Below are 26184 nucleotides of genomic sequence, written 5' to 3'. Positions count from 1 at the left end.
ATTGCTAATTATTGTTTGATGTAATCACATTTTTGATACAAGATGACATCACCTTACTTTCGTCTATACGCTGTGGGCGATGGTATTCGAATTGGCAAATGTGTATTCATTCCAGGACCTATTTAACATCAGACGAGTCGTCCGATTTTCAGCTTTATGCTTTATGGATTCAGCGTTTTCACAGTGATACCAAATTTTGCGATTGACTTTTAAATGCCTAAGTTACGCGTCTTATTTCACCAAAGAAGTCACGCTCATGACGTCAGATTATTTACACGGCCGACCCAAACTAAATAGTCGACACTGGCACAATGAACACCAGCAGTTCTATATAGTTAATAATTTAGTTCTCCGACAAATGTAAATAGTAAATATAATAAATCGTACCGTGACTGTCTGAGAGAAATGGAATTGCGTAATTCGTTGAACCTAAAGATTTTAAATTTGGAAGTAATCTTTTTATTGCTATAGTACACAACACGTATACGGTCCATGTGATGATGAGTGAACATTATCGCCCATGGACATTAATAATGCCATTGGCACAGCCAAACCGCTGCGTGCTGCTGATGTTTGCTTTGGCAGAGTACTTTTGATGTTCACTGTGGAAGATGTTTCAGAGTGAAGCTAAAAAAGGAAGATTTTCCTTAAACGGGTGCCCTTGCTCGGTAGGCCGACGATCGTTTCATTTCACCCCATCTTCAAATAAATCAACTTTATCTTTTTTTTATTGCTTAGGTGGGAGGACGAGCTCACAGCCCCCCTGGTGATGAGTGCTTACTGGAGCCCATAGACATCTATAACGTAAATGCGCCCTCTATCTTGAGATATAAGTTCTAAGGTCCCAAGTTTAGTAACAACGGCTGACTCACCTTTCAAACCGAAACGCATTACTGTTTTATGCAGAAATAAGTAGGGCGGACTCACAGAAGGTCCTACCACCAGTAATTACGCAAATTATAATTTTGCGGGTTTAATTTTTTTACACGATGTATTTATTACTTCATCATGGAAGTCAATCGTGAACATTTGTGAAGTACGTATTTCATTAGAAAAATTGGTACTTGCCAGCGGGATTCGAACACCGGTGCATCGCAAGATACGAATGTACCGGACGTCGTATCCTTTAGGCCACGACGACTTAAAGATACTCTAGTAATAAAGTTATTATACATGAAATTGCTGGAAAAACAATATTTTCTGGTATTAAAAAGTATATTTACTTTTTTATGCGATTAATTCAATCGACAATAGATTGTATATTCAATTTTTTAAAAAACTAAAATAAAAAAAGTTAAATTTAAAGCAAAAACATCGCCAAAAAAAATCCATGACAGTAGGTATACTGTACTCCCGGTCGTGGACGGGCTTGCGGTGCGCACTCTGCGTGCTGTGGGTCTCGTCTGCGGGGGAGTTGCTGGACTTCGACCGGGCGCGTCCGTAGGTGGCGGATCACGGGCCTCTGGGCAATAGTCACAGGGGCATCGCTCCTTCTCTCCCGTTGTGTTACGGCGGGAGAGATTGAGCGACGCGGACCAAAACCAGCACCGGGGGCTACACGCTCTCCTCCCCCTTCACCTGCTGAAGGGTGGTTCTTCTGGAGATGCGTGGGCCTCCACTTTTTTCCCTTTTCTTTGTTACTTTATTGTTTTGTTTTTAGTGTCCCTTGGTTATTTTTATTGATCTTAAGTTTTACCCTGTCTCTTTCTCTTCTTTTGTTTCCGTTCATTGTTTTATTTTACACGCTTTTCTATTCTTCTTCGCCTGTGGTTTTATTTTGTTTTATTTGGTTTTATTTTCATCTTCTTTCCCTCTCATACCCAATTCTAAGCTCTGACACCCGGCGAGAGAATGAATGGCTGGTGGGGGACCAGTCGTTAGGGTGTCCCAGGGAACCGTACCCCGGGTTAAAAAAATAAATAAAAATTTATGTAATGGCCAGTTTAAAAAAGTTATTACCCCAGGAGGGTACCTCCCGCTCAGCGGGAGGAGAATCCCTCCGTGTGGCCGACTCGTCGGACGCACGCTGCCCCGCGTATTCTGGGGGGGGCAAAAACTGCCTAGACGTCAGGTCCGGGAAGGACGGAGTTCAAAAGAAGAAAATTATGTCCGAGAAGGACCCTGAAGTAAGCTCCTTAAGAGCCGATGTCGTGTCGGACAACGATATGGCCACAGTTGGTTCGGCCCAGTCGTCGACCCATTCGTCGCCGACACGACGACGGCGGAAAAGGGTGCTCAATATAAGCTCGGACGGGCTGAGTAGCAGCTCCGGCTCGGAGGCTCAGGATCCGACAGGTGTGAAGCCCAGAGCAGTCACGCCGTCAAAGCGTGGACGGGGACGCCCTGCGACCACAGGGCAGTACGTTAGCATGGCCGCTGCCAGGCAAGCGTACCTCAAGGCACAAAAAGAGGAGAAGGAGCTCACTGAGAGCGCGCGTACCACACGCCACAAGAGGAGAGCGGCTGAAGGGTCTGTCCCTAAGCCCGATGCCGAGCGTAGGCTCCATCAAAGTGCAGAGGTGGCCCTGATGGTCGCCGCCAAATCCAGCAGCCCGAAGGGCACGTACGTGCGTGCACTGAAGGAGTTGGCAGTCACTGTCAAGGAGGCCACGGAGGACCTTGTGAGCTACACCGCAGCCGAAGAGGCTAAGAGACTGCGAGCGGTCAACGTCAAGCAGGAGCAGGAGATCCTGCAACTGCGTAAGGAGCTCGATGAAGTTAGAAGGGAGTTGGCGAGGGTTTCGCAGGTGCTAGCGTTGCCCACATCGACTGCGACCCCGGCCCCGAACACCAAGGAGGAAGAGGAGGAGTTGCGCCTACAGCGCATTATGCGAGCTGTCGGCACTATGCTCGACGCTCGCTTTGAAGGGCTGGAGGCACGGCTTCTACCGGAGCCCCGAATGCGACCACCGCTAGCGGCGGACAAGCAGAGGAGCCGGGAAGAATCGTCTAATCCCCCTGTCGTCGTTGACGCTGCACCGGATGCGGCACCGTCATCAGTGCCACCGATGACATTGGCGAAAAAGAGGATGCGTGGCCCCAAGAGAAGTGTCACCGCGCAAGCGGCTTCATCCGAAACGCACACCTTCCTCCCGGCTCCAGCTTCCATGATCGAGAGCTGGTCAACGGTCACCCGTAGGGGTGCTCGACCGAGGGAGGAAGCAGTGAGGACGGTTCCAGCGGCAGCTATCGCTGAAGCGGAAAGGAAAGACCGGTCTTCTATAAAGAGGAAAGAGAAGAAGCTGCGCCCTCCACGCACTCAGGCCGTTGTCCTCAAGCTGCAACCAGAGGCCGTGGAAAGAGGACTCACGTACCGCACTGTACTCGCCGAAGCGAGGGCCAAGGTTGATCCTGGGGCACTTGGAATACCCATCCAGCGCATCCGGTCTGCAGTGACCGGGTCTAAGGTGCTGGTAGTGGAAGGTGCAGACCAGAGCGCCAAGGCCGATCTCCTGGCCCAAAAGCTTCGTGAGGTTCTGCCCGCAGAAGGGGTCATAGTGACCAGGCCAGTAACGACTGCAGCCATCCGTATCAGCGGACTGGACGACTCCCTGATGCCGGAGGAACTTACCGCGGAGCTTGCCCGGATTGGCGAATGCGCTCCTGATGCGGTGAAGATCGGAGACATCAAGTATGGCCCAGGCGGGATGGGTCAAGTATTGGTCCGGTTGCCCGTCGTTGCCACGATGAAGGTTCTCGCCGTTCCAAAACTGAGGGTTGGTTGGAGCGTGCTCCGCGCTTGTTTGTTAGAGGCTAAGAAGCTACAGTGCTTCCGATGCCATGAGCTAGGGCACGTGAGCGCCCGATGTCCTTCGTCGGTCGACCGCAGCCGGGATTGTTATCGGTGCGGCCAGACCGGCCACGTAGCGGCCGGCTGCTCTCTTGCACCACACTGCGCTGTATGTACCGCTGCCGGCAGACCGGCGGACCATGTCTCCGGGAGCAAGGCTTGTGCCAAGTCCCCGAGACCGAGACTTAGAAGAGGAACTTCCGCTGCACTTGAAAATGCACGGAGGCAGCCCGGTACGGCTATGGAGACATCGAATGGCGTCCTGCTATGACAGGTGTCCTTCGATTCCTGCAGGGGAATCTCAACCATTGCGCCAGAGCTCAGGACCTTTTGTTCCAGAGCATGGCGGAGGGGTTGACCCATCTTGCGGTGGTCGCCGAGCCGTATCGGGTCCCTTCGAGCCCCGATTGGGCGGCCGATTTGGAGGGCCGAGTAGCAATCATCCGGCGTTGTTGTGTGGGTGCTCCGCCTACGTTTGCCGTTGTTGAAAGAGGTCGCGGCTTCGTTGCCGTCCTCTGGGCCGAGATATTCGTGTTGGGAGTGTACTTTTCCCCAAACAGGACGCTCGCCGAGTTTGAGGTTTTCCTCAGCGAGCTCAGCCGCGTCGTTGGAAGGTCGCACTTCCGACGGATTCTCGTTCTAGGTGACCTAAATGCCAAGTCATTGTCTTGGGGTTCCTCTAGGACGTGCCCCAGAGGTAGAGCGGTGGAGGAGTGGCTGGTCGGAAGCGGTCTCCTCATCCTCAATCGCGGTACGGAACTAACATGCGTGCGACGTTTGGGCGGATCCGTAGTGGACGTTACATTCGCCACGCCTGACGTCGCATATCGCGTACGCGGTTGGGCGGTGATGGTTGGTGAGGAGACCCTCTCCGACCACCGTTACATCCGATTCAGTGTCGCCGCGACCCCGGTCGGTTCTGTTCGGGGCTTTTCCTTGCCCATCAGTGGCAGCGCTAGGGGTCCTCGTTGGGCCCAGAAGCGCCTCAACATCGAGCGGTTGCGTGAGGCGGCCATAGTGCAGGCGTGGCGTCTTGACTCGCTTGGCGAGCCAGCAGACGTGTGCGAGGGGGTGGAGCGTCTGCGCGAGGCAATGTCACGAGTGTGTGACGCTGCTATGCCTCGCGTGAGAGCTCTCGCTCCTAAGCGCCAAGTTCATTGGTGGACCGAGGAGATCGCCAGCCAGCGCCGGCTATGCGATATTAGTCGTCGCACATACCAGCGATATCGACGACGAAGAACGCGCCGGGACCCCAACGAGGAGGACCGCCTGTACGAAGTGTACAGGACGGCGATAAGAACCCTGCGCTTGGCTATCGGGGAGGCGAAGGAGGCCGCCTGGAACGACCTACTGGCCTCGCTGGACCGTGACCCGTGGGGGCGGCCCTACAGGCTGGCGCGTAATGCGCTTCGCCGTTGGGCTCCTCCCGCAACCAGCACCCTGCCGCCGGAAACATTGCAGCGGGTAGTCGGGGGTCTGTTTCCCGATTTATCCGGGACGGCCTTCGTCCCCCCTGTGATGACAATGGCGCGGATTGCTGATAGCGAAGAGCTTGAGGACGTCTCCCAGGTGGAGTTCGATTTGGCTGTGCAGAGGATGCGGGCTAAGCGCACGGCACCCGGTCCCGATGGGATCTCGTCCCAAGCGTGGGCGCTCGCCTTGACAGGTGACGGCTTGGGGCCTGCCCTCCAAGGGCTATTCAGCAGGTGCCTCCGTGAGGGCAGGTTCCCAGAGCCATGGAAGACTGGTCGGCTTGTCCTTATTCCTAAGGAAGGCCGGCCACGTGACGAGCCAAGCGGGTACCGCCCAATCGTCGTGCTGGACGAGGCTGGTAAGCTCCTCGAGCGCATCGTCGCCAGTCGCCTCGTCCAGCACCTCGAAAGCGTTGGGCCTGACCTGGCTCCTAACCAATATGGTTTCCGGAGAGGTCGCTCCACCATGGACGCGGTCTTGCGCGTCCGCCACCTCTCCGATCGTGCGTGCTCCGAGGGGGGCGTGTTGTTGGCTGTGTCGATTGATATCGCCAACGCCTTCAACACGATCCCTTGGAGCACGATCGTGGAATCGCTCCGGTTTCACCGCGTCCCCCCTAGTCTCCGGACCCTGATAGAGGATTACCTCTCAGGGCGAAATGTAGTCTTCCCCGAGAGGAGGGGGTGGGGACGGAAAGCGGTGTCGTGCGGGGTCCCGCAGGGGTCGGTACTGGGACCACTCCTGTGGGACATCGGTTTCGACTGGGTCCTGCGCGGTGCTAGCCTGCGTGGCGTCGACGTAGTGTGCTATGCCGACGACACGCTGGTGACGGCCCGCGGAGCCGACTACAGAGCCGCAGCGATCCTTGCGACGGCGGCGGTCTCCACCGTCGTTAGTCGCATTCGGAGATTAGGTCTTGAGGTGGCCCTCCGCAAGTCCGAAGCGGTGTGCTTTCACCCAGTCCGGAGGGGACCTCCTCCGGGAGCGAATCTCATAGTCGGCGGAGTATCGATCGCTGTCCAGCCGAAGCTCAAATATTTGGGCCTTGTGCTGGACAGTCGATGGCGCTTCGACCACCACTTTGGTGAGTTAGTCCCGAAGCTGCTGGGGATGGCGGGCGCACCAGCCCGTCTTCTCCCCAACGTCGGTGGTTGCAGCGCCGGCGTCCGGCGTCTGTACCTGGGGGTCGTGCGCAGTATGGCTTTGTACGGCGCTCCCGTGTGGTCGCCCGCACTCTCTGCGCGCAATGCAGCTTTGCTGCTACGAGCGCAGCGGGTGCTCGCGGTAAGAGTCATCAGGGGGTACCGTACGATCTCCCGGGAGGTCGCCTGCGCCCTCGCCGGTTCCCTTCCTTGGGATCTCGAGGCTGAGGTAGCAGCTGCGGTATACCGGCGCAGAACACAGTCCCTGAGTCGGGGACGGACGCCCGGCCCGTCGGCTGTCGGTCGGTGGAGGCGTGCTGCGCGTCATCTGGCGTACGCCAAGTGGAGGGAGCGGTTGCTGGAGGAGCTTGGCCAAACTTCAGTCACTCGCCGACGCACCCTCGAGGCCCTGGTGCCCATGCTGGAGGCATGGTCAGATAGACGACACGGCGTGCTCTCCTTCCACTTAACGCAGGTCCTCTCGGGGCATGGTTGCTTCGGGAGGTACCTGTGGAAGGTCTGCAGGAGAGAGCCACATCCGGGTTGCCACCAGTGCGGGCATCCGGACGATGACGCTCAGCATGCACTCGAAGCGTGCCCGCGTTGGGAGCGCTCGCGGCGAGACCTCATCGCGGTGCTGGGGAGAGACTTCTCCTTGCGGGCTGTCATCGCCCGCATGCTAGAGGACCAGAATTCTTGGGAGGCCATGACCAGGTTTTGCGACCTGGTCATGGCGTTCCGTGAGGCTGAGGAGCGCGAAAGGGAGTGGGATCCCTCTTCGGCTTCACAGCGAAGAAGGCGGAGTGGGCGGCACGGGCGCGAAGCTCCCGTTCATCTCCCGTAGGGGCTGTCGGGTGCCGGGTGCGGGGGTGCCCGGTACTCGGCTGTTGGTCCGGTGGTGAGGCGGCGCAAGGTGGCTCCTGTGCACCGCTCACGGTGTGTCTCCGAGACGACGTCCTGCGGGATTTTCCCGGGGATGGAGTGCCGTCCTATTAACAGGATGGGTACCGGCGACAGCGAGCCTTCGGCGCGCACTGTGCGGTACCGTGGGTTTCGTGGAGTCGGAGTGGTGGGGCTCGATGGGGTTTAGTCGGTAGTCGTTCTGCGGGGCAAGTGCTTCGCGCGCCTTTTTCAAGGCGTAGTCTCCTGTGAGAAATTGGGGGAGGTGAAGGACCTCGTCTCTTCTCTTCTCCCCTTCTTCCTCTCAGGAGGCGCCGGAGTCCGACATAACCCGGTCCGTTACCCCCCTCGACCGGGTATCCGTAAATGGATACCCCAGCGTTAAAAAAAAAAAAAAAAAGGTATACTGTACTGCGTTCCGTCCTTAAATAGTAACTAGTATACTCGTACTAAATGGACGTCAACCGTCGACCTTACAATGATCGCAGTGCATATCGAAACACAGCCACTATAACCGTATAAACCGATACATAAAATTTTTATTATTTGATTTAATTAATTTGTAAATAAGTCGTATGTCATGTGCAAGAGAGAAGAGCTACACACTCGTCAAACGAATTATGCTTAGTGTTCATCTCTGTATCCAAGAATTGTCAAATGATGACAGGCACACAGAGATCCCATTGCACGAAGACCTTCATGTGACTAATTATCGGAGGCGCTGGAGAGACATTACAAGGAGTAAAATCCTGTTGAAATATGATGATCACGACCCTCAGCAGTGAGGAAACGACGCGAAGAGGAGGACAGGCACCATCTATTCTACGAAGAAAAACGGTGAACTTGTGAGTCCGCACGGGTAGGTACTACCACCCCACCTATTTCTGCCGTGAAGTAGTAATGCGTTTCGGTTTGAAAGCTGGGGCAGCCGTTGTAACTATACCTACTTGAGACCTTAGAACTTATATCTCAAGGTGGGTGGCGCATTTACATTCTAGATGTCTATAGAATCCAGTAACCACTTAACCCTAGGTGGGCTGTGAGCTGGTCCACCCATCTAAGCAATAAAAAAAAGGGGCTGGAAAATAATTTCAAGCTCTTTCTGCACGAACACGCTAGAAAAAAATAAAAAGCAAAATACGATAGGGTTTTCTGTGTGGGTACAAGTAGGTATTGTATTTCAGGAATGTAAGGTTTCAGAAGAAAAACAAATGAGAATCTTCTGGCGTTGTTACATGTATTCACATTACACTTGTACTTTTCACTAACGAATATAAACCGAGCTTCGGTGCTTTTAAAATCAAATAGACGAAAAACTCGTAGCTAAATAACTGAATTCAGTGGTTTCAATTCAGAAACAATTGGATATATAGCGATACCGGTGTTACAACGTCTAACTTACAATACATCTAAATTAATGTTGAAATAAATAGTAGGTGTCACCAACGGAGCGGATGTGTAGGAGCCGCAATTATATACAAAGGCCTTAAGAGACTTCACTAATGAAGGGCTAGAAGGGAAGATCCGAAGAGGAAGCCACACCACCATAGATTGACAATCCAACAAACACATCACCCCGTCAGTATCAGGTACGGGGCCTACGCCCGGGCAGAGGGGGTTGCCACGAGGCCCGATCCCTGCCCTCGAAATGGGACGTGAAAAGACTCGACGACAAATGACGAAAAAGTTTCGAAGTTTCCATTCACAGAGTCAAAACGCTCAGAAGGTAAGCCGCTCATGATTCTCAAAAGAAAATTTAACCCTTTTCTTAAAACAATCAAAATACTAAACAGACTAAAGGTGTATTAAAAATTTGGTTTGCTAGAAATAAAACTTTGCCCGATTGAAATATCATTGTTTTTAAGCGTTATATGAAAGTAACTTAGAAGCTTTTATAACACAAATAATGCTCAGTAAAGTTAATAGTCTAATTATACAGTATATTTTTCAATATATTCGAAGAGAAGATTTAATTGTCACTCTCTTTTTATAAAGGTCAATAATGTATTCACGGTTATTATCATTCCACTAATATGACTGTATAACTAATCAGTTTATGGTATAACAAATCGATGTTAATTATATAACAATGACGCGAGCTAGGCAGCCTATGGTATTTTTAGTTTACAAGCGGATTCATAAACTGGAAATAGCCGAAGCGTAACATTTTGGTATTTCGACTGTGAATGGTTTCTAGCTTTAGCAACTTCCTATTGTACTTTTTTATTGATTGCGTAGACGGAAGAATGCTTTCACGATCCACCTGATTTGAAGTATTTACCAGAGTCCATGGTCATTAGAATATTTTTGCCACCACTTTGAAACATGAAGTTCCGCCCTTCGAACCGAAACCCATGACTGCTTCTCGGCAGAAGTAGACCGTGCGACGGCACTATCACGTTCACGTTTACCTATCTAGTGGTGCAATTACTGTTCGCGATTGGTGCAAGCTGTTATAACATTCAGAAAACGCAATTGTCCGATCTCCAATTAACTCTCTGAGCATGGTTTATTACTACTGTGGCGGGTAACCATCATACAACGCAAGATAATTGACAGATGCCTGAATCTCGCTTACGACATTTTCAAGATAAGCTCGCATATATTTCCAAGTTCCGAACAGCAGCATTCGGACCGTCGGTCTACCGAGCAAATATCACCTGCTCGGTGGAAGATCTTCCCTTTGTCGTTTAAGCCTCCCACACTACCATCCATCTGGCTTGATAAGATAAGTTTATTCACCGGAACCATATTATAATTCCCTGTGTTATGGTCACCAGACATACATACTTATATAAGTTTCAAATATATACATATATAAACAATACACACCCAGACAAAGAGCAAACAAACCTGTTCATATCACGAATGTTTGCACGACGTGAATATCAAACCTTTGGCGCAACAATCACGGGCAACTATTGACACCACCGAGTCAGTCACCGAGTTTAATTAGTACAATAACATATCCTTGTTCAAACAAGGTTTGAAGAAAATACTCGGTGGTAGGTTAAAATTTAGGTTAATGATAAGCTAGGCTAGAGTCAGACATTGTATAAATAAGTGTACAAAATAGCCACTGTTGAGGCTTCTAATTCCTGTTTCAGGACAATAACTCTAGACATCATAGTAGTAACAATTTAGTATGAGGTGATCCATGAGTTCACCTGTCAATCTATAGTATTGAAAAAAAAAAATGTGTAGGTACCCAAGCATCTAAAAGTTGCTTTTGTTTGGCGCAATTTAATTATTCACCGACTCAGCGTTCACGAAATAAATTTAATTATTGAGATAAGCTTTCGAATTGAAACACAATGAAATATTATATAAATAAATCGAAACACTTAAATTCGTTATATACTAAAAAGGTTTTTCACTAAATATATGTTTTCTCACTTGATTCGAAAGAATTTGTAAAATCTAAGCATGTTCAAATTTTATTTTATACTTGAAAACTAGGTCACGTCTAGTTGTCTTTACTCGAACAAATGCGAATCTATTGAGAATGACAAAACAAGTTTATTTTTATAAAAGTAGGTTTTATGGAAAAGTGTATGAAATATGTAGAGCCAGCAGTATCGTCGTTTTTTTCATGCGATAAGCCAAATCGCTCACACGAGTTGACTGATATAGTGAACATAAAATTTCGCAAGTTACGATTTCTTTAACGCTTTTATAAGCCCATCCAGATTTCAGAAAATCCTCTATAAACTATACGAAATAAATGAGCATTACAATAAGTATCGAGCTGCGCGGATTTTGATTATTAACAATATGTATATACAATACTGGGAGATTTTTTACTTGAACACTGTTTTGAATTGAAACTTTTCGTGATGGTGATACTGCGCCTCTGCGAGAAACGAAATCACCTTGAAAGCGTGAGGAAAGCGACGACAGATCACAAAATAAAAACATTTAAAATCTGTAACTTTATTGTTTCTATGTGCGCAATACACAACGAAAAAAAATATATTCATAAGGAGAAGTAATTAAATGTTTAGCAATTATAAAATTTGGTGAGCCACAAAAAAACAGCATTGAAATAATTTGTTTGTTTGCAATTTAAAAAATCAGCAGTAATCGTTGTTCCGCAAATCTTGATAATGGTCAAAAATGAAATCATAAATCGGCAGCTTGTAAAAAAAAAACTTTTTTGTCAACACTCTATTGTACAGAACATAAAATTGTTATACAGCAGGATTTAAATGTAATTGTAAAGAACCTGTACATTGAAAACTGTAAATAATTTAGCATATCTATGACTCGTGAAAACTTAGGGAACTAACTATACGCTACGACCTTAATGTTGAAGGAAAGTTGTCGCTTCTTGATACTGATAGTACGGGCGTTTCTTTCATTACGTCCGGGATACTTCGACGACTTAATTCACTTAAACATTCTCTTGAAAGTTATCGATGATGATAGATTTGCTTTTAATGTTATGAGAACAAAACATGTATCATGTCAAAGGAAACCAACCAACGTAGAAATAATAAACCATTCACCGTTGACGTTAATCGCCATAAAACATGTTTAATGGGCGAGTTCTGTTGTGAGAATCTGTACGTTTAATAATACATAATACTCTTGTCTGTATTCTAATTCTAGAACGTGTAGGTACAAAATTAAAATTTACGCGAATGAAATTCGACGGCGTTCCTTACATCGTGTTTTAGAACTTGCGTGTTTGGCTGCTGTACTTTAAGACAATAAATTTCTTATTAATTTAATTAATTTTGTTCTTATTTTTAAGCTCAGTAATACGTCTTGCATAATTTTTTTTTCTCGTTCAATTGAATCTAGTTTTGAACGATTTTTTTTATTGCCCGTACAGGCATACGAGCATACGGCCCACCTGTTGGTGAGTGGTTACCGTCGTTTATAGATATCAGGAATGCCAGGGGTAGAGCGAAACCGCTGACTAGCATAGACAGAACCTTGTTTTTGAATTTGCTTAGGAACGAAGACAAATTATAAGTGGGAAGCTAAATTATCATAGAGATCCAATTATTATAGTGCGAATCCTGAAGAATTTATGCATATTGTTAATGCGAGCTACTTTCTTTACTAATGAATACAATTTACACTTCTAAGGCCGTCTCGCAATAAGTTATAGACATTTTTTTTATGATAAGCTCTTGAACTAATTGTTATCAGACGAACTTTTAGTATTGTCGGTCAAGTGTAAAAAATCATGAATTTGCGGCAATGAACAGAAGAAATTCATTCTTCAAATAGAACTTTTAATATATCCGCCTTTTATTCTTTTCTAATTTACAACAGATAAAATCGGAGAAAATCTACCTTCTAATCTAAAGGAAGCGATCTGACTTGAAGACTTACCTTTATTTAATTGCGATGACTGCGGAGGTTCTGAAGTGTTTGTGAAGTGGAGATTTTATTAAAAGTTAAGTTGATTGAATCAAGACAGCTGTGTTTTATTTTGTAGAAAAATAGATTAAAATGGTTTTACGTACTTCATGATTTCGCACGTAATAATTATTAACGTTAATTATTAAGTGATTTTATTTGTATTATTTTAAAAAGTAGTCTCTTTATTTTCAATGTTACTTTCATTCATACAATGGACACGGTATTTTATGTAAGAAATGGGCAGCCATTTATTCTATTTATTAGAATAGATAAGTAAACTTTTTTACAATTGCATATATGGATGGACGAACTCATAGCCCATCTGGTGTTTACCGGAGCACGTGGACATCTACAACGTAAATGCCGACACCCACCTTGAGATATGAGTTCTAAGGTTTCAGTATAATTAAAACGGCTGCCCCACCTTTCAAACCGAAACGCATTACTGCTTCACGACAGAAATAGGCAATGTGGTAGTACCTACCCGTGCGGACTCCCAAGCGGTGTGAAATACAAGCCAATACAATGAAACTTAAGGTGATAGTTATTACGGTGTGGAAGTTTGAGGACAAGGTAAATTCACCATTCATTTAATAAAATTCGATGTCTTCTTTAGCTAGTCTATAGATATAAGCTTGACTTGTGTCTCTCTAGTCTCTCTATCAAAATATGTAAAACTTCCAACGTTTAATTTTCAACAATTTTAAAGACATTAAAATTTCGCACGCGGTTTTTTTTATTTTTTTTTATTGCTTAGATGGTTGGACGAGCTCACAGCCCACCTGATGTTAAGTGGTTACTGGAGCTCATAGACATCTATAACGTAAATGCGCCACCCACCTTGAGATATAAGTTGTAAGGTCTCAGTATAGTTACAACGGCTGCCCCACCCTTCAAACCGAAACACATTACTGCTTCACGGCAGAAATAGGCAGGGCGGTGGTACCTACCCGTGCGGACTCACAACAGGTCCTACCACCAGTAATTACGCTAATTATAATTTTGCGGGTTTCACTTTTATTACACGATGTTATTCCTTCACTGTGGAAGTCAATCGTGAACATTTGTTGAGTACGTATTTCATTAGAAAAATTGGTACCCGCCTGCGGGATTCGAACACCGGTGCATCGCTTCAACACGAATGCACCGGACGGACGTCTTATCTTTTAGGCCACGACGACTTTCAAAACGCGTATCAAATTGCAATGACAGTGCAATAGCCTTCCTGTGCAGGATCTTCAAGAAAAAAATGCTTAATTACTCTTGTTTCACTTACTTAATAAAGCGTGTTTGTTTTTGTGTTATCTCACTTATAATTGTCTTCGTTCATAGGCAAATCCAAAAACAATGTTCAGTCTATGGTAGGCAGCAGCTTTTCTTGCCCCTGGCATTCCTTATGTCCATAAACGACGGTAACCACTCATCAACAAGTGAGCTGTATGCTCGTATGCCTGTACGGGTAATAAAAAAAATCATTCAAAACTAGATTAAATTTTACGAGAAAAAAAATTATGCAAGACGTATTACTGAGCTTAAAAATAAGAACAAAATTAATTTTTATTTTTTTTATTGCTTAGATGTGTGGACGAGCTCACAGCCCACCTGGTGTTAAGTGGTTACTGGAGCCCATAGACATCTACAACGTAAATGCGCCACACACCTTGAGATATAGTTCTAAGGTCTCAGTATAGTCACAACGGCTGCCCCACCCTTCAAACCAAATTAATAAGCAATTTATTGACTTAAAGTACAGCAGCCAAACACACAAGTTTTAAAACACGATGTAAGGAACGCCGTCGAATTTCATCCGCGTAAATTTTAATTTTGTACCTACACGTTCTAGAATTAGAATACAGACAAGTGTATTATGTATAAAATCAACTGCAACAACACTAATATCCTTGTTTTGCCCTTATATTAACGAGTACTATGGAGTTTTATATATAAGTATATAAGGAAGAAAATCGCTTGACTTTTTATTTAAAAACAATAACAAACTCCAATATCGGCTTCGATTTTGCTACTTTGAGTTGCTTATGCCTTCAAGAGTATCAAAGGAAATGTGTATAAACGCCGTTATGTTGCGAACCTACACGAAAATTTCATTGCATCACAAAAACGACCGGGCACTTATCGTTTCAAGATCAAAGGGTTTTTATTTAGCCTTTTGCGTCTTACATTCGCTTTGCGAAATCTTATTTTTACAACAAAATAATTAGTACCTAGCGAATAAAATTTAAATGTATTTCCGGAATGGTTGGTTGGTTAGTGCATGCATAATATGATCATATTGTTATACTCGTAACTAGTCTGGCTATAAATACTGTTACATAAAATACTTTACTTTTTCTTTTTTTTCAACTTTTTAATTACTTTGAATTTGGAACACGTATATTACTTTACAAACCTCTTTCGATTTTCGATCAATAGATACAACAACACTTATCGTGGCGACCGCGTGCTGTTAGAACTACAAAGGCTGTTAATGCTGTTAAAGCCAGAAGTTGTCGAAACCCCATTAGGAAGCAAAAAATCTTATCGTGAGGAATGAAGATTCCCGCTAGGACTCTGTCGCGTTTTATAAAACAAGACGTGAAGCTTGGTGCTTATCATCGATATACAGGACAGAAATCCTCGTTACCCATGAAAAATTTTTCAGGATTAAAGAACACTACAAAAAGCAAAATGATAAAATGTACGCTCAGAGTTCTAAAAAAGCTGTTCAAATGGTCGGAAAGGTACAACGTGGTCCTCATCCTGCGTTAGTGATTGTTTGGTGGGGCGTGTCTTGTCAAGGAGTCACAAAACTAGATTTTTCTGAAAAAGGAGTGAAAACTTCAGCCAAAGTATCAAGATACAGCCTTGGATCATGTTGTGAAACCTCTCAGCAATACACTTTTTAAAACTATACCGTGAACTTTCCAGCAGGACTCTGCACCTGGTCACAAGGCACGAACTACCCATGCCTGGCTTGAAACCAACGTTCCGGACTTTATAAGAGACTGGCCCCAATCTAACCCAGACCTCAACCCTTTAGACTTCAAATTATGGTCAGTTTTAGACGACATGGTCTGCTATAAATGACACCGCGACATTAAGTGCCTTAAAAAATAATTGGAGCAAGTAGTGGCGAAATTTCCCTTGCAAACAGTGCATAAATCCATAGATTCGTGGCCAACCAGATTAAAGGCCTGTGTAAAAGCCAAAGGTGGCCATTTCGAATAGAATATTTTTTATTTTTTGCTGAGACTTTATTAAATATGTAGGTATAAATTTTAATAATATTACATTTATTTCTTCAATTAAAAAATATGCATTTTCATTTGTAACAGAACTAATGACTGGACTAGGTATATTATTTATATATTATATTACTTGTTTTTACTAGTTTACAAGAAAGGAACGTGCTTAATGACTGGTTTCTGCAAATTTAATAGTACCGATAGGACAATGGCTAAATACAGCAAATTAAGAGCTTTAGCCGACGTCAAAACGAATTTCCCACATTGACCATTAAATTTTAGTTCTTGTTTTCTCTGAATTCTCCTATCTTATACCTTTAAACGAGCCATTCTTGTATATATATATTTATAATCTGAATCTTGGAAACGGCTCCAACGATTTTCATAAAATTTAGTATACAGGGAATTTCGGGGGCGATAAATCGATCTAGCTAAGATTTATTTTCAGAAAATGTTTTTTTATTCGTGTTTTCAATAATCAACTTTATGACTCTTCCCTACCTCTATTGGCGAAATATAATACTATTTTTCTTAATTGAGAGCAACTAACTACTTTAAAGACACAAAAATATGGCGTTATAAAAAAAAACGAGCAAAGCTCGGTCATCATCTAGTCGTACCTTAAACAATAACCTTGATTCTTAATTTGATCGTTCAAGTTCGACTCCTTTGTAGTTCGATACCCGTTTTAATTTTGAAAGTTATTTAAAGCATTTCTATCTTCAAATTCCCAAAACATTATCACGATGAAGGAAACAGTGCAAGCAACTCGTAACTGGTATTTCGATGATCGCTAAAGATACTTTACAATAAATACTCTAGTCAACTATTTTATATTTGTATTAAACTTGGTATTCACTAACAAATATTATGCAAAATTAGAAAAATATCGTACTTAAATGACACTCTAGTCCAAATAGTTATTGTCTTATTAATCAGTTATTTTATTATTTTGGCGATCTGTGTTTGCAGCAAAATATTACACACAAGCGCTTTTGGAAAAGTTATAACGAAAAATATTTGGAAAAATACTTTAAATTAACTTCTACTGTAAATCATATCAATTAGTCACTGAAAAGTCGAAAAATAAGACTTGTTTAGTAAATATTATTTGTGGATTATTTATTACGCTCTAATTTGAATTTGTATTATCTCTACTAAGTATGCAAGATAGATTTTTGAACGTTTGATTTTTATCATTCGACATTTTTCCTTCATCGTGGAAGTCGTAAGTATGAAATAAAATTGTAAACTGCTGCCAGCCTGGGGGATTCGAAGACTGGCATAGAATCTTGCGACATATCAATGTTGTAATATAGAGACTCCTAAGTAACAGCGTAAAAACAGGTAATGATTAATTAAATATTATTTAGTTATTTTATAATAGTTAATTAGTTTTTTTATTACCTACATAGGTGGACGAGCTCACAGCCCACCTGGTGTTAAGTGGTTACTGGAACCCATAGACGTCCACAACGTAAATGCGCCACCCACCTTGAGATACAAGTTCTAAGGTCTCAAGTATAGTTACAACGGCTGCCCCATCCTTCAAACCGAAACGCATTACTGCTTCACGGCAGAAATAGGCAGGGTGGTGGTACCCACCCGCGCGGACTCACAAGAGGTACACCAGTACCACCAGTAATTAGTTATTTAGTATAGAACGTGTATGCGGTCTATGGCGATATTCAAATTCTGTAGGAGAGTGTCAATTATTCGTGTGAAATGCGTATCGCATATTCATGAGTCACTTCCCCTGTAAAGGAAAGCATAGACCAATAAAAATACAAATCATAAATATTATAATTAGTTTAATAACTGGCGTTAGGGCGTTTTCTGTGATTGCACGAGAATGTACAATGATTTTGCCTATTTCTACAGTCAGCTGTAATGTCTACGGGCTTCAGTATTTATTTAAAGTTAGTTGGACTGATAGCTCGTGAAAATATACGAACTAGTAGGCGTACACAAATGTTAAGCTTCACTTAATGTTCATTAATATTCTTGAAGCATTTTCAGTTCCAAACCCCTCATTTGCATCAGACTAACATATTCATTTACTACAACTTAAAAAATTAAATGGCTTCACTTTATGATAACTATTATTATAATTTTCCAATCGATAGTGAATAAATTGAGCCATGGCAAAGGAGAACCAGGAAAATGACTTAACTATCCGTGGTGTTTCCTCGATTAGATAAATAAATCTGTGTCAAGTGGGCGTTGAGATTGAGGCTTGATAGCTTGGTGTCACCCACGCGAAGATGATAAATCAATATTTGTTGTTAATAAACTTGATTAAGGGCTGCATACATTGTATGATTGCAAATTGTATGACACGTTTCCTTATATTCTATTTGCTTTAGGAAAATCGGAAATGAAATTAGTATAACATTCCTCTCGATCTTAACAAATTTAACATGCTTTAGGTATTTCAAATGTTATTGTTTTCCTTAAATCGATGTTTTTGATTATGAAATTTAAATAATAAAAAATAAGTGGTTATCGTGACTCATGCAGGCTACCAATACCAGATACACAGCCAAGTCGCTGCCTATTGCTTTTACCTGAATATGGCTTTTAAAAATCTTAAACAATTAAGAACTTCTAAATAGGTTCTGCACAATCATTTTTAGAGAAAAAAAGGCAAAGCATAGTGGTTTTGTTTGAAGGTCCGAATCTTTCCAAGTAAACGATGAGAATAGAGTAGAATCAATCGGACGAGATATTGAATTCTTTGACGGGTTTTGAGGTAAAACACAAAGTTGATTTCTTTTTGTTCTACACTTACTGTTCCCTTAAAATTTATTAAGAGACTTCTAGAAAAAAAAAACATCAATGTTCAGTCTCTTTGAAACTAATTCACAATTTCCGTGGCCGTTCAACTGTTTTTTTTGAGCCTTAAGCATTTTTAGTTTCTACTTTGCTCAATAAAAATAATACACTATAAATGCGTATAGTATATTATTATGTATACTATATATAATAATCTACATATCAATAAAATTGGAGTGTCTGTTTGTAATATTGAAATAACCGTTTTTTACTACATGCATATGAATATATTATACCAAAATAACATTTTTTACAATTTTTGTAGGTCTGTCTGTCTGTCTGTCTGTTTGTTCCGGCTAATCTTTGGAACGGCTGGACCGATTTTGACGACTTTTTCACAGATAGGTAGCTGATGATGTAAGGAGTCACTTAGGCTACTTTTTTTAGACTAGGTTTGGCCCGCGGCGTCACCCGCGGTACGAAATTAACCTCGGGTAACATCGCGGGACTCGGCTATCAATAATAAAATTTTATGTTTCCGAAGCGTTGCGAGGGCGGGTCGCTAGTATACTACATATATAGTATATTATCATATATACTATATATAATAATATACTATATATTTTTTTAATTATATATACGGATTCATATTTAATAATCCTATAAATGTAATTCACACACTCGAATAACATCGAATAAATTCGTTTAATACGCGTGTGTATGCATACTATCGTTTTCTTCAGTGAAAATTTGACGTGATTGCACTGTCGGCGCGCGCCCGCCCCAAGTCTCGGCGTTTCCACGTTTAGCGCCCAAGGGTCGAACCATTACAGACGAAAATTTTGAGCGTGTCGACTGGCCGCTTTGCTTCGCGTCGTCTCTGTTCAGCATCGCCAAATTATCCGTAGCTCATGAATAAAGTGAGTGATAGTTTAAATGAACAGATTTAAACTTTTTTTTATTCGCGTTTCAAAATAAACGTACGCCAGTGGAAAGTTGTTTGTTAATTGTTTTGGTGATTATTTGGTTATAAGTTACTTTATTTGACTTGAAAGGTGAGTTGTTTTCTGAAAATTGATAATTTTGAGGTTTTTTTTAATATATGAGATATGAATATTTATATATGAGATTATTATTTAGAATCTCATATATGAGATTTACTTCAATAAAAAAATAAAAATAAACAGATATCTTTATCTAGATTTAGGTAATATTGATCTAAACATTGTTACAGTTAAAACTCTCTAAAAAATTGATTAATGAATAGCGAATATCAACTTTTGAGATATGTAATTATAAATTTTATTTATCGCTAAAGAAAACATACGCTTGTGTATTTTATAGTTGAATTTTACTTTCAGACTTTCAATTTGTTTGTAAATATTTTCCTAAGATCATGAATTGAATATAATTTAAACAGTCCACAGTTTATAGTATCAGTCTTTGATATTGCTAGACCTGCTCTTGAATTAAAATGTTTCAGCTGAAAGTAAAAGGCGTGGCTTATGTGCACAGTCGCACATTAGTGAATTATACCCAAAATAAACATACAGCGAAATTACTCACGCACTAAAAGTTCCTATCAGCGTGAAATTTAGGTGTCACCTCTAATGAAGGATATTATGAAGAAGAAAAATGTTTCGGTACTCGGTATTAGTACTACAATGTAAAGTAAAATCACTCGTGTATACGTTTCAAAAGTTTTTATGGTCGGTGTTTAGGTACATGCAAATAAAATAAAAAAGGTACGTGCGTCAAGATTACAAAACTCCCTCATAAAAATAGGAACGAAACGTTCGCTTTGAATTAAAGAATTGCGTTCGTCAATTTTTTTACTTTATTCATTATGAATTTATTTCATACACTATTTCGAGGTGCCTACATTTGCCGCAAAGCAGCTATGCTTTCCAGTTTTAAGGAAAATGAAGCTGCTATTCAATCCTACTGACATTTTGACCTCATGTCTCAAATTGGATGGTGTTATTCAAACTATAATGACTGGGATGGTAATCGCTTAACGCCAGGCGGGCTAAGCCCATCTGCCCATTTAGAGCAAAAAAAAAATATTGACCTAATTACCCTGGAATAAAGTTGTCACGTGTCTCTCGCCCATGTTCCCTAATGACTTTATTCTGTACAAAAGCTTTGTTGGTTGACAACTCCGCTAATTTCCAATTCACTAAGCAATACAGATTACGTGATAATTGTTTACGAGGGACAATGGATAATCGAGTTCTAAATTGATAAGCTAAATTGATTTGTTTGGGAAATACTGGTTTTTCTTATTTTTTCTGTCCCTTCGAAAATTCAATGTATATTTTGAATGCAAAGTGTGTAAGTCTTGAGCTAGACGTGGAGATTTATGCAAAACGTAAATATGTATCTCAAGATAAAATGGTCGTTGTTTTTAAAAACCCGTTGTCGTGTCGTCAAGGGTTCTTGTTTGCAGAATTATAGTCTTTATTTTAATAAGATTAAAAACTTGAAACTAAATTGGATCTGGTCTGCTCATCTACGTTATGAAATTTTACTTTTCCCATTAGATATTTTTATCGCTAAATGGTTTTATGAACACATTGTTTTCTAGATGGTTATTGTATTATTCTGAAGAAAATGTTGAACAATGAAAGGGATCCGTACATAAAATTAAATTATCTCTTATAAAATGTAGAAATTAATCCTTACCTTAGTGACGTGACCTGAACTTTAGGAATGTCACAACCTTTTTTTAAATATGGCGTAATTTGAATTTACGACGTGTGATCAAACCTTTTTTTTGGGACAGCTCACGTTCAGCGCACTAACGTGTCCAAATAAATCGCTAAGTTTGCTACGATTTTGATCGAGGCTATCGTATATATACGTTAAAAAAGACAAAAAAAAATTTTTTTTATAGCTTAGGTGGGTGGGCGAGCTCACAGCCCATCTGGTGTGAAGTTGTTACTGGAGTCCATAGACATCTACAACGTATAAGTTCTAAGGGCTCAGTATAATAGGCAGGGTGGAGGTACTTACCCGTGTGGACTCACAAGAGGTCCTACCACCAGTAATTACGCAAATTATAATTTTGCGTGTTTGATTTTTATTACACGATGTTATTCCTTCACCGTGGAAGTCAATCGTGAACAATTGTTAAATACGTATTTCATTAGAAAAATTGGTACCCGTCTGCGGGATTCGAACACCGTAGCATCGCTACATATCGCTACATATACGAATGCACTGGACGTGGGTTTCAGTAACCACTTAACACCAGGTGGGCTGTGAGCTCGTCCACACATTAAGGTAATAAAAAAAAATCTTTAATGTGCGTTGCATTTATGTAATTTAATTTTTTATATTCATTATTGAAACATTTGTTATGTATACAATGCATAAAATTCAAATGAACATTTAATTGAACTACATATAATATTACGAAAGATCAAAATTGTTTCGAAGATATTAACTTGAAGCAAAATAAATCATGCACTTACTCAAATTCTCACTGATAAAATATGCGTGTCAAATACCACAAAAACATTTAGTACTATGAGAATAAAATCTACGAGAATTCGGCACGATTTGGTTTGTGAATATTGTGAATGTCAATCAGAAATCAAGGTAGTCGAAATATGATTTACCGGTAGTCACAATATGTAGTTGTGTGTAGATTCATAAAAGTGAAGCAAATCGTAGTTAAGACTCTTCGAACACCGTTCACCGTGCTCGTCGAACTCGTCGATGTAGGTTTACGACGAAAGGAAGATCTTTTGAACGGCTTTTTTTTTGATACCTATGCTGATAGCATTGAGAGGCTATTTCAGCTTCACCCTAACGTTTGTAGGTGAGCTCACGGGGCTCAAACCGGACTGTTGCTAACACTGACTCTTGCAAGAGTAGTGCTTCGCAGAATCTACCACCGGATCGGAAACGCGACCCACTGAGAAGATCCGGCGAAAAACTCGCGGGTGATATTGCTCGGTAGATCGACAATCCGAATGTTGGTGTTCGGAACTTGTATATATTTGCTTATCCTGAAAACGTCGTAAGCGTAGTTCAGGCATTTGTCAAATATATTTTGCTGTATGATGGCTACCGCCACAGTAGTTTACGACGAAGAGTTCGAACTAGTCCAGAGACACAACTCACTGAGTTTCTCGGCGGATCTTCTGAGAGGGTCTCGGTTCTGATCCTGCGGTAGATTCAGTGAAGTACTCCGATCTTCCTAGGGTTAGTGCTACCTAGCAACTCTCTCATGTTGAGCCCGTGAGCTCACCTACCCGCGCGTAGTTGGAATAGCGCCTTAAGCTACCAACGATAAGGTAGGTAAAAAAAACAAATTGTATTGTACACTTAGTTTCTAAATTTATTTATTGCGAAAGTTCCAAGAAGTCTAACTTTTTTTTTTTTTTTTTTATTGGTTAGATGGGTGGACGAGCTCACAGCCCACCTGGTGTTAAGTGGTAACTGGATCCCATAGACATCCACAACGTAAATGCGCCATCCACCTTGAGATACAAGTTCTAAGGTCTCATTTATAGTAACGACGGCTGCCCCACCCTTCAAACCGAAACGCATTACTGCTTCACGGCGGAAATAAGCGGGGTGGTGGTACCTAGACACTTAGTTTCTAAATTTATTTATTGCGAAAGTTCCAAGAAGTCAAATGAGCCTGGATGAAGCAATTATGTAAGCCGCGGTTCCAACAGAGTTTATCTCGTGTATTTTGGCGAGGCGTGATATAACGCAAATCGAATGTCTCTAATTATAGGGCTAAGCAATTTAATATGAATAGCATTTGGTGTCAATTTGACATGTGATGTTGAATATGTGATGTTATTTTTTGTACGTACGTATTGTTTATTTTTATAATCGAAATTAGGATGCTATCCAGGGTTAGAAATAATATTAGAAAATATAGAAATAATTCAGTCTGAATATAAAAACACGGTGAGCACTTTTGTCAGAGATAGATGATTGTTTAAATAAATATATTAATTGGCACAAGACTAAAGAGCAAATGCCTTAGTATTTTCTTTGGTTTTCCCGATTCGTAGAGATACATAATTATAACTACTTTTACAATTTAACCTAAATTATAAATTTTTTTAAAAAAATCGACGACTTTTAACGCAATTTTCAAATTTCGAATAATAAACAGCATAGTCCACCTTGACCACGAAAACGTATCTGACATATCGAATATGATGAATATTTATTCGAACGGCTTACAGTAATAAAAATAACAAAATTAACATAATACTCGTAAATATGATTAAAAAAACGTAAAAAATAAATTGTTTACAAAAAAACTTTACTTAATTACTACTACTAATTAAGTAAACTTTGTTTTAAACATATTTTTTTTTAAATTTTTTTTTTGCTTAGGTGTGTGGACGAGCTCACGGCCTAACTGGTGTTAAGTGGTTACCGGAGCCCATAGACGTCTACGACGTAACCTAGCTTGAGATATGAGTCCTAAGGTCTTCGTTTTTACAGTACAACGGCTGCCTCACCATTTAAACCGAAACGCATTACTGCTTCACGGCAGGAATAGGCAGGGTGGTGGTACCTACTCGTGCGGACTAACAAGACGTTCTACCACCAGTGATTACGCAAATTATTATTTTGCGAATTTTGATTTTAATTACACGATGTTATTCCTTAATCGTGGAAGTCAATCGTGAACAATTGTTAAGTACGTATTTCATTACAAAAATTGGTACTTGCCTGCGGCATTCGAACACAACGTTAAGATATCAATTTTGTTATGAAACGAATTAACGGTACGTCATTGTGTAAAGTTATTAATAATCAGATCTTTATTCATACGTATTATTGCATAAAAACCCTAATATTCAATAATTTATATGTTCTTAGTGTTGATTTGTGCATATTGTGAGCCTACACGATTATCAGAATCTGTACTATTTCCGATGTGAAGCAACCACGAATCAACGCTTTAACGGTAAGATGGCCGTTTACAAAATACAATTAGTACTTCGATCCAATGTCTCAAGGCGGAAGACGGAATTTACATTTAATGTCTATAGCGTGGATGCTGGAGGCTTACTGGAGGAACAATTCAATCCCATTTCTTACTGGTGGTAGGACCTCTTGTGAGTCCGCGCGGGTAGGTACCACCGCCCTGCCTATTTCTGCCGTGAAACAGCAATGCGTTTCGGTTTGAAGGGTGGGGCAGCCGTTGTGACTATACTTGAGACCTTAGAGCTTATATCTCAAGGTGGGTGACGCATTTACGTTGTAAATGTCTATGGGCTCCAGTAACCATTTCACAACAGATGGACTGTGGTGAGCTTGTCCACTCATCTAAGCAATAAAAAAACAATTTTTATAAAATACGTCTAAAGTAATTTAATTCGAACTCGATCCTAAAATACCGAACAGTATGGCGCAAAAACTTTGATCAAGCTTTGCAATATTACTTTAACAGTTAGATTCAGTCATGGTTGATATTGATTTGGTCACTACCTCGGAATTCATGAGTTTGAAGTTTGTCTTTGTTCACGTTGATCCTAAACAATCACTTTATTGCGGACTGGTACGACTAGCGCAATGTTTTTGATCAAGGGAAGGGTAGAATTATAAATAACAAAAAAGGCATAATGATAAAGAAATCTTGTATGAGTTTATTCATTAATGTATTTTTTATTAAAGTACTAAGAATACATATTTTTAAACAAAATATACTAATTTAGATTAGTCATGTCAACGATGATTCAATAAAAGATAAATATATTGAATTTATTCAATCACCGTTGAAAATGGAATAAACATAATTCCAATATTCCTCTTAATACTCTCGCAGTTTCTTTTAGAAGAGTAAGAGCTATATACATATAACTAGATTCACTTCGGTGCCCTGAAGTTGCTCGCTCATGATATTACGTTAGATATAGCCCTGATGCGACTCGGTCCTTGGCATGGCCTCACCTTGACATGGGTGTTTGGAGGTATGCGCCACTTATTTCGTCTTTATAAGTTGGCAATAGGCACCATCCGAGGCATATTAACCGTATGCCAGACAGAATGCTTATACAATAAATACATCGTGCGTCTGATTCGGCTAACTCCATTGTAACCGAAATCGAAACAGTATAATATAAAAATTCAACTCCGTATGATAAAAGAAAGTTATTGTTTAGCTTTGTTAGCTTGCCTTCATACATAATATGTGTATACATGCAAACACATACACAAAACCAAGGGTATTTTTTTATAACAAACAAGATTTCCATAGGCAAGGCTTAGGTTTTTATAATAAACTAGCAGAGTTCGTAGTGCCTCAATCGACAAATAAAAGACCTAAACTTTTGTATAAAATAAACTTAAAACAAACAAAAGGAACCCGTCCGACGCGGGACACATCAAAGGGAAAAAACAAAATTGTTGTCTACTTTTTAAACTTTCTCTGGACTTCCACAAATAATTCAAGACCAAAATTAGCCAAATCGGTCCAGCCGTTCTTGAGTTTAAAGCCTTG

The 26184-nt window shown here is 41.6% G+C and overlaps 2 protein-coding genes across 3 annotated transcripts in view; both read left to right on the top strand.

The window, feature by feature from the left end:
• The first annotated feature begins 2105 nt into the window (after positions 1-2105).
• LOC119628933 (uncharacterized) lies at positions 2106-16191 on the top strand. The gene is made up of 4 exons (XM_038013046.1): positions 2106-3958; positions 4282-5765; positions 15341-15442; positions 16070-16191. Exons 1-4 carry the CDS (start codon positions 2106-2108, stop codon positions 16189-16191), a joined length of 3561 nt encoding a protein of 1186 aa, XP_037868974.1.
• A 3248-nt stretch (positions 16192-19439) lies between these two features.
• The window catches only part of NGR-A19 (neuropeptide receptor A19), a 65503-nt gene continuing 58758 nt past the window's right edge, over positions 19440-26184 (top strand). The window contains exon 1 of one of the 2 annotated variants that reach the window (XM_038012683.2): positions 19440-19618. The gene's annotated coding sequence lies outside the window, so the exon portion shown is untranslated. 2 annotated transcript variants of the gene reach the window in all.

The sequence above is a fragment of the Bombyx mori genome, chromosome 9 (assembly GCF_030269925.1).
Source record: "Bombyx mori chromosome 9, ASM3026992v2".
NCBI lineage: Eukaryota > Metazoa > Arthropoda > Insecta > Lepidoptera > Bombycidae > Bombyx > Bombyx mori.
This window is presented reverse-complemented; position numbering and strand designations above follow the sequence as displayed.